Genomic DNA, 10,043 nt, shown 5'->3' with positions numbered 1-10,043 from the left:
TTTGCTCCTTCTTTCGCGCCAAAATATTTGGCAGAGTTAAAGTTCTTGATTACTCTGTGATATGTAACCAAATTATAGCGCCACCTGGAGGATAGAACTTCTTTGTGTCGCGGATCACTACAATTCCGGCCAACAATTTAAGAAGAATTTCTCCGTAGTGCATACGAGGCTATTGTACTGCGTAGCGAGAATGGCCGAGTAGTTACGATTGTAAAAACTCTGTGTGGTGCCCTTTTTTTTTAAAGCGTTCATAAGACCTCTCTATCACTGAAACGCTTAATGACATACATTCAGAATCGTATCCCGAATCATATTTCCGGATTTTGTAAGTTATTTTTGGAAAAATATTTAGTGTATTTATGATGGCAGTTGCTATTTGTCAGGCTAGCCGGACGAATAGTACCAGGACTATGTGTCCGGCCAATACAATGCGCATGTCACTATAATATTTGTGTGTGCGTGTAATATTATCTTTAGCATCACCAGGGGGTAGCACATGTTTGAAATCTTTAGTGTTAGGGCCTAATCTTGTTACTGGTAATTGAAATTGTTTTCTTCATACTAGTATATAGTCCAATGTGGATAACGAATAATTAGAATAAAATCATATATATCCCATATTTTTTTTATATAAGAAGAGAGAAGAATTTACTTGTAAAACAAACTTGGGTAGTGTTTGGACTCGTGCATTTTAAGTTAACGTAAAGGATTTTGTCTAGCTGAAACTGAGAGCTGAAAAGGGTACAAAATAATTATGTCTGTAGCTGTCAAAGAGAATTATAGACCCCTTGACATAAAGTTATCCATATTTTGAGTGAGGGGATCGGGTGTCACAGTGTACTCCTTTTCTTTTCTTGTCTTGCAAGACTAATTTTTGGATTATAACTAAATTTCATTCAGTTAGACCTGCAATTGTAAAGGCCTTTTTCAACTACACTTGCTTTGGGCATCTTTTCCACCTATACACAGCTGTAGCGAATATCAAATAATTTTGTAAAACTAATTCTCCGATCAATTATATATAATTATCTTTTATTTCCCATTTTCCTTGTGATTTCAATTTTTTAGAGTCCCTTTCATAAGATTATATCATTTTTGAAAGCTCATAATATCGTGTTCCATTGTCAAATTCCGAAAACTGCAAAATTTATCACAAATATTTCAGCCATGATCTTAAAATTGAAAATCGGTGATCAGATTACACGCGCCCCCTTGGTGCTACTGAAGATAAATTTATTTTCGACTTTAATCATACATAAATAATAATAATAAAAAAAATCACTGATGAAAACACGTGATATAAATGATATAAACAATTGTTAATGTCCAGTCGCAAATAGTTCATGCATATCAGAACGAAAAAGCCGTTATCCCTGTAGCAGTTAATGATTAATAACAAAAAAAAAATCAAACTCAATCTGTAAGAATAAAAGAAGATGCGAGATAATGAGACAGAATCACAACAATTCCAACTAAAGTTTAGAAAGAGTCATCTGGACCGTGCCGGTTTCGTCCCCGAGGGTATCACCATGGCCAGCCAAGTAGTCAACACAAAGTAGCTGACATGAATATCAATATAATGCGGCCATTTTTATCAATTCCTGTTTACAAAACATAGAATTTTTCGAAAAACTAAGGATTTTCTTATCCCATGCATAGATTACCTCCAAGTTAGCCGCGTATTTGGCACAACTTTCAAGTTGGAATTTTGGATCCTCAAAGCCCTTCAACTTTGTACTTGTTTGGCTTTATAAATATTTTGATATGAGCGTTACTGATGAGTCTTTTTAAAATATGTTGACGAAACGCGGCGTCTGGCGTACTAATTTATAATCCTGGCACCTTTGATACTGACTATTTACTGCATAATGAAAATGATAGCCGGGACAACAGTTGTATTTTGTAAGAACGATAAGACTAACGTTGTTAATACAATGTACTATAGAACCCGGTTAGCAAAATGAAAACAATATACAAGAAATATAAGCTTAGATTCCAGTCTACCATGTCTACATATAACTATACAAAGACTATGTAAAATTAGAGCTCTTTTGATCGTTGCCCTATTATTTAAATATCAACAACAAGTGTTAAGTTCTATATGATGAAGCTCATTTCTTTTTCGTGCGTAAAATAAATTAAGATTTATTTTTTTGAGACATGGCTATTTCTAAGATTGATAAATCTATTATGAAGATTTTTCTGGCAATAATATGGAACATATCAGAAATCTACTGTCCTACACGCCAATGGCGTACAAGGGCAGTAAGTAAGTACTGTAATATCAGAAATCCAACGACTAGCCAGCAAGTCAAATCTTAATGCTCCTGGGGTGGGGAATCAAACTGTCTATAGTATTGAGAATAGTTGTCACTAGAGGGTTGTGTCTTTAAAATTTCAGTTTTATGTATTAGATGTCATGATGATAAATCTTATATTGTTGTTAAATTAAGATGCATTAGCTACATGTTTGTACGAGATATAAAAAAATATCAGCATAATATGATTATTTGTACTTTTTTTCAATCATTAACGAAAGAGTAACAGCGTAATAGTAATTCACTTTTAGGAGCCAGTTTGTTTCAATTTTGTCAAAATAACATGAATAAGCTAGAATTAAAACATCGTTGAAGAGTGATTCACATAAATGTGAATAATTCGACCTCATTGAATCCGTTTTCATGTGACATTCAATTTAAACTTTATCTAGAGATCGGTTCCACATAAATAAGGCGTGTACAGTCATTAAAAGGAAAAGAATGTCAACATAATTGAAAATGAAACAAGACTAAACCAATTGATGACTAATTCGATCATCAATGACTGATTCAATTATGAACAAGTATTTTTTTTAATTTACTAGGTTAAAACAATTATTAACATATATTTTAACCCATACAAAATAAGATCAAACAGAACTAAAAGAAATCCAATTCACGGTTTATTCAGTTTGTATCGGGTTATATTTGCGTCTGTTTTCGGAGGTCACCTCGATGGTTAATTAGATGGCGTCTAGACTAAAATTTGGATATACTTTTTACTATGTTATAAATCATATTCCTAAATGCGTGTCAAATCAGTAAAATCGAATTTTGTCAAATCGGCAAAAAAGAATTTTACTAAATGTCCCTTTATTGTAATTTGTTACAGCTTATGATACATTGTTAACACATAATAACCACTGGTAATTTATACTTCATGTAAACAAGTTAATGTATTGGTCTTAAAAATCAATTTGATGTGTTGGGAATCTTAATTATCGTCCATTATATTTGCAATTAAATGAAAATTTACTGCTAATTGTGTGTGTATTTATCAGTGATCTTTAAAATTATTTTTGACATAGCTATATCCGGTTTGGAGTAGCCCTCGTGAGCCCCGGATGTGATCATTGTAACGGGTCAATTGGTATTTTAAATAAAATATTTGTGTACAAGTTAAACTGGATGTAAATAAAGAACATTTAAATAGACTAACAGATCTTGTAGCTAGTTTGAGAAGCAATGGCGGCTGTGCTTGACTTTATATTTTTATGCTATTTTATTACGCATATACCGATTTCCATATTTGTAGATGCTCAGGTGCTTTTACCAAAATGGATTTTTCCGACAAAGGTAAAGTTAAAGTCAATATTATGTAGTTTTTACAGTCTTGACAGCTAGAGAAACAGTTTTTTAAACAATCATGCAATATTAAAAATAATCAATATGAATATTATTCTTTTACAAATTGAATGCTATTAAAAAAGACAAGTTGGCTGCATGTTCTTAACAAATTGTCATTTGTTTAAGGGAAAGTTTCAAACAATTTATAAATTCACAGTAGTATTTACCATGTTTACATTGCTATTGCATAACTATTGTCCTATGTAGATTTTGATATTGCACGAACTTAGAACAGCAATATATATTCTTCGAAGGATAATATCTACAGCTAATATATATATATGTCTGCATTATAACCGGGTTAGAACATGGGTTCTTGTTGTGTTGTAAAAGACTATAAAAACAGGTATAAAAGTTTAGTCCCCGAAGACGACAATTTGAAGCTTTATTTGCACTAACTAGTGAAATGTCATATCAGTCAAGATTCTACTTTGTCAAAATGTCCCAATTACGCCAGTTCATTTTCACAATCGTAGAAATGGAAGCCATTGTAGGGATGACGCGCTGCCAATTTTGTTCTTGGAAACCGATAAATTTATATATCCACATTGCACCATTACGATCCTTATATGTCAGTTGTATTTTAAGACAAATATATCAACTAGCTAATGAGCATCAGTTAATGACCGTGTCTGCATTGATTCAACTTAAAACTATTGTCTGATCGGTTGTCGGGTGGAATTTTCGAAAATTCATAAACATTTAAAAAAAATCTAATTAAATATTTCGTGGAAGGGGAGACTAGATTTTTTTTATTGGTTGAAGATTTTAAACCGTAGTTATCACACACTAAAAATTATAATTTTTCGAAGATATGCATTTTCATCATCCAACTTGAAAGACTGTCGTCAATTACTTTTAGTAAAAAAAATAGCTATTCGAACACACTTAGGCCTACTTCGATTCGTCCAACTCGGGTTAACTCGAGTTAAAAGACCAGTGGTAATGCGCATGTGCGCAACCTTTCCGTATCGAATTCAAAACTCTTCTATCGAGTAAAGGATGTGAAAAATTATTTTTAACTGAGTATTAAAATAACAAAAAACAAAAAAAAAAAAAAAAACACGTTGTGTTTCAGAAAAAAAGTCCTGATCCTGTGTGCTTTTGCAAAATAGTTTGTTAGTGAGTAATAAACGGTTGAGAAAAAAATCGTTCAGAAAGAAAAAAAAATCTGTTTTATGTATAACATTACCGACAGTTGATTAACAAATTAACAATATTTGTTGATTCCAAAATACCGGCAATAATAAATTCGCCACGCCAGCCTTATTCGTCGGCTGTATTTTGTCAAATACCAGTGTATTTGTATCACTTTTATTTGTTGCAACAACTTGACGCCATCTTGAAACTCGACTAAACCTGCCCCGACCCAGGGTTGATGTCGAGTTAACTCGGCAGGCGCGGATCCAGAGGGGGGTTTCCGGGGGTTGGAACCCCCCTTTTTTTGGACGATCAATGCATTTGAATGGGGACATGTAATTGGAACCCCCCTTTGTCCTGGATAAGGAACCCCCCCTTTTTAAAATGGCTGGATCCGCCCCTGCTCGGGTAGGTTCAAAAGGTCAAACTCGGGGTGTTCGGTTGTCAGTCGAGTAAACTCGATAGACTCTACTAACCCGAGTTGGACGAATCGAAGTAGGCCTTACTGTTTTTGTGATTCATTAGATAGGTATTTTACATGACCCATATATTTCATCTTTTAGTACTGTGATTTTTTTATGTTATAAAGTCAACCTGTAGCTTTGATATATAAAAATGAAGGAATCTGAAGCGAGACGATGTATGAAATATTCTTGCTTTGTACGATAGCAAGACAATATATTCAACTCAAACACGCCCTAACATAAAAAGGTGCACTCGATTTTCTCTTTTCGATACAGTTGTTACTCATTTTTTGGAATTTTTTCTTGAGTCACATAATGGAAGGGCAGACATGAAAATAACTGAACTAATAGATTGATATGTTTTCCGTCCGTGGTAAATTAAAAAAAAAATCGGAGGTTATGCATTTTCTACATCCAACTAACTTGATACCCATGTCGTCGACTTGATATGTAATTGTTCTGCTTAACTATGTACTAGATAAATTGAAAACTTATGCAAATGGTGTTTTTGAAATAAAACACTTTGTAATTGAGAAGAAAATTGTCGTTTTATTTGTTATTATTAACTTTTAAAATTTTGGTCACTATAGTAAACATTACAGTAGGCATTTATCGCCTTCTCTAACAAAGAGCTTCGATTCTTTTGTTCTATTTCAACCGTGTTTCCGCCTGCATAATGGAAGGGCAGACACGAAAATTACTGAACTAATAGATTGTTATGTTTTCCGTCCGTGGTAATTTAAAAAAAAATCGGAGGTTATGCATTTTCTACATCCAACTTGAAAGATACCCATGTCGTCGACTTGATATCTAATTGTTCTGTTTAAGGTTCCACTAAAGTCAAAATATAGGAGACTACAGACATATCTAAACTTTACCTGTATTTTTCAACCTATAATGAATAAAGTCCTAAAATAGGGGAACATATGTTCATTTAAACATACTTAACGTGTACACACTGTGAAAAAAGTAAATAAACTTGAAATTTATGTTGTGGCCAAACCGGTTTGGGGGTGAACAATAAATTTTTCAAAAAATCTGGAGGCCTGTGAGATGACTTAATTTGTTTAAAATTTGTATCTAGACGAATATTGTAACATGTAATGCAGTACAATCTACTGTTTATTTGTCAAATAGATATGTTTCAATGACATTTTTGTCCAATTTCTGTATTGTACGTTTGATATTCGTTCACTTAGATACATGAATTTAACTGAAACTCGCAAATCAATATATTTTTTTAAAAATCAACATTTATTTAGCTTGTACTGCATTCCTCCAGTCTGGTTTAGAACATTTGTCTACTGTGAATTTATCTTCCAGTTTCCTTTTTTCATTGTAGGTCGTAGAACTGAAGGCATGGTACTGTACAGAGTTCAAGGACACTATGATGATTGACCCTCCAGCTTGGTTTAGAACATTTGTCTACTGTGAATTTATCTTCCAGTTTCCTTTTTTCATTGTAGCTATATATGCATTTATCAAAGGTAGGACTGTGTATTAATAAGCTCGTATATATAGGAGTCTAAAGTGCGATGGGGACGCTAAAGTACGTTGGTCACGTTAAAGTGCGATGGTATATGCTACAGTGTGATGCCTCCATACGCTAAAGTCCGATGTTCCGCGAAAGTATAGACGTCAAACATATAGTTGGATTATGACGTTTAAATACAGGCGCGGATCCAGAGGGGGGGTTCCGGGGGTGGAACCCCCCTTTTTTTTGGACGATCAATGCATTTGAATGGGGACATATAATTGGAACCCCCCTTTGTCCTGGGTTAGGAACCCCCCTTTTTTAAAATGTCTGGATCCGCCCCTGAAATAGGAGTGGCTATTAGTCCGGCTAGGCTGGACGCGGACGAATAGTGCCAGGGCGATTTGTCAGGCCATTGCAATGCGCATGTTATATTATGTGCCTTCGGAAGTGCTGAAAACGGTGATATCACTATTTGAGATAAATTTTGCAGTTTTCGGAATTTGACAATGGATTACGATAGTATAAACGTCAAAGAATGAAGAGAAGTTGAGAATGGCTTTTGCAATACAAACTTGAAGTGGGGATGTTGGATATAGTATTATAAAAAGTGGGGTATACACTCAAACCTCTAAATTTAGATACAATTAAGACTACGGGTAAATCATAAAGCCTATCACATCATATGTTATACCTTACATGTAGCATACTAGCTTTTGCAAAAAGACTTGTTTTAAACATCTATGTACTTTAAAGTTTTAGCCCTTAAACTTTACCCTATTGTTCCATCGCACTTAAGCTTGCTATACCATCGTATTTAAGCAAATACACAATCATCGCACTTTTGCGTGAGACATCATCGTACTTTAGCGTGACCATCGCACTTCAGAGTAGACCATCGCACGTTAGAGTCCTGCATATGTATTACTGATATGTTAAATACAGGATATTTAAATATTAAATAAGAGAGATTTTTTTTAAATAGTTAAACCATTAAATTGTATTTCCAATAATAATTGAACTTTTTATATTAATTGGAGATTTCAGTTATGTTGAATTGTAACACTAGTATAGATTGATATCTAATAATCTTGACTAACTTCTTAAAATCAGGCAAGACCGTACGCGTCCAGTCCGACCGTATACATGTAAATTAAAAGTATGCATACAGTCCAAATACTCATATGGTCTGGAATCTATACAATCGACTTTAATAGGATAAGAGTAACAAATTAAAACGGGTGCTATTAACCATTTCGTTGTCATGGTGTTGTCCCTTTGGTATTTTCTTTTTATCTTTAATGGAGAAAATATGGCATGATTGGCAGTGACACAACTGTATCCAGCAGGAGCCAAATGATGTAATTAACTAAAGGAGCTAAAGGCCACCGCACGCCCTTCTACTGTGAGAACAACCCACATTGATACGTATATCAAGTTAAAGGAAAAAGGACCTGCCATTACATATAAATGGATAACAATTTAAAAGACGAAGCCAATAGCGTGATGTATGCTTAAACTATGAACACCCAACAGTTAGGCAACCAACAACCAACAATTGCCATTGAATATGAGATGCCCTTGACTTTGGACAGGTACAGAAAGAATGTAGCGGAGTTGATGAGCATTATCCCTCCCCAACCTGGGATAGTGTACATCACAACATAAGAAGAAATTGTAAAGAACAGTCCCACAGGACTCTACCCATCAGATTAGTACTAAGCACAAAACAACTAACAAAACACATGACTTTTTTTATCGAAATCTCTATGTTCAATAGATGACAATAGATTACATGTTTTTTTCATTTCAGGAATTAAGAACTGTTCATGGATAAGAACACCAATGATAGTATATTCTGCACACGTAGCCACAACAACAGCCGCCATTTGTTTCCATATTATGCACAACGATTTCAGCAAATCAAAACCAAAAGGACCAACAACGCTATTAGAAAGACAGGCATTGTTGATGTTTTATTTCCCCTACTTACTTATACCAATGTTAATGTTAACGAATTTTATATTTAGGGCAGATTTGCAGACGAAACATAAAATGCAATAGTGAAAACAAAATATGTGTGTTAGTAGTTTAGAATTGTATTGTTAAAATAGAAGCAAAGAAACGGATCTGTAACTATGTTGCACTTTATTGTAACTGACACATGGCAACCATTTGCCTGATGTTAGTTCTATATATATGTAGGACTCAAATCTATGGTGAGTTACAGATCTATGTCAGATTTCAAATCGATTGTAAATAAAACATCGCAAATGCCATATAAATCATAAATTTATGGCAGTGCGTGTTTCACTTTTCTCCAAAAACATGGCAGATTTTAGAATTGAGTAATATTATATGTGGGTTAACTGTACAGTATGTTGTATGAAGATGCTTGGAAACATTTTGGTCAAAACAATGAACACGGTTTTTTTTACCGATTTTAGGCTAATTGTGTAGATGAAATCAGTCAGGATTAAGAAAACAGTCTCTATGATTTTCGTTCCATATGAAGATTTTTGTACAGACAACAAGTGTGGTTTTGCTGTTTGCAGAAAAACTGTTTCAATATGTGTACTTAAAAACGAATGACTTGTGTTCTAAGAAAATAAGAGAGTTTTACATTGTGACGTATGTTTATGTATTTATATTGTTTTAAAAATGAAAAACAAAGTTAATATGTCTTTTTGTTGTTGGGATGTACCCGGCCTCGTCCACTTATATTTTTGTCCATCTGCCTTTTTTCAACTGATTTTTATAGTTCGTTCTTATGTTGTACTGTTATATTACCACTGTCCCAGGTTAGGAGGAGGGTTGGGATCCCGATGACATGTTTAACCCCGCCACAGTATGTGTATATGTGCCTGTCCCAAGTCAGGAGCCTGAAATTCAGTGGTTTTTGTTTATGTGTTACATATTTGTTTTTCGTTCATTTTTTTTTTATATAAATAAGGTCGTTATAGTTTTCTCGTTTGCATTGTTTTACATTGTCATTTCGGGGCCTTTTGTAGCTGACTATGCGGTATGGGGTTTGCTCATTGTTGAAGGCCGTACGGCGACCTATAGGTGTTAATTTCTGTGTCATTTTGGTCTCATGTGGGGAATTGTCTAATTGGCAATCATACCACATCTTTTTTATATGGTTAATTATTTCTTTCGTTCATTATGTGCAAATAGAAATTCAGTTATCGTCCTTTGATTTTCGTCGTCTTTAAAGTCCTAAGTGTGGACTGTGTATACCAGGCTTTTTCTTCAAAGTTTTTCAAACTGTTTTTTTTTTTTATATTTAATGCAATAAAT

At 33.9% G+C, this 10,043-nt stretch overlaps 1 protein-coding gene across 1 annotated transcript; it reads left to right on the top strand.

Annotated features, from left to right (window-relative positions):
* Positions 1 to 3,427: 3,427 nt before the first annotated feature.
* Positions 3,428 to 9,421, top strand: LOC143076013 (sigma intracellular receptor 2-like). Its single transcript, XM_076251618.1, has 3 exons — positions 3,428 to 3,614; positions 6,612 to 6,756; positions 8,557 to 9,421. The coding sequence occupies exons 1-3, from the start codon at positions 3,504 to 3,506 to the stop codon at positions 8,805 to 8,807; spliced, it is 507 nt and encodes a 168-aa protein (XP_076107733.1). The 5' UTR covers positions 3,428 to 3,503; the 3' UTR covers positions 8,808 to 9,421.
* The last annotated feature ends 622 nt before the right edge of the window (positions 9,422 to 10,043 follow it).

Source organism: Mytilus galloprovincialis, chromosome 5 (assembly GCF_965363235.1).
Source record: "Mytilus galloprovincialis chromosome 5, xbMytGall1.hap1.1, whole genome shotgun sequence".
In the NCBI taxonomy this organism is placed as follows: Eukaryota; Metazoa; Mollusca; class Bivalvia; order Mytilida; family Mytilidae; genus Mytilus; species Mytilus galloprovincialis.
This window is presented reverse-complemented; position numbering and strand designations above follow the sequence as displayed.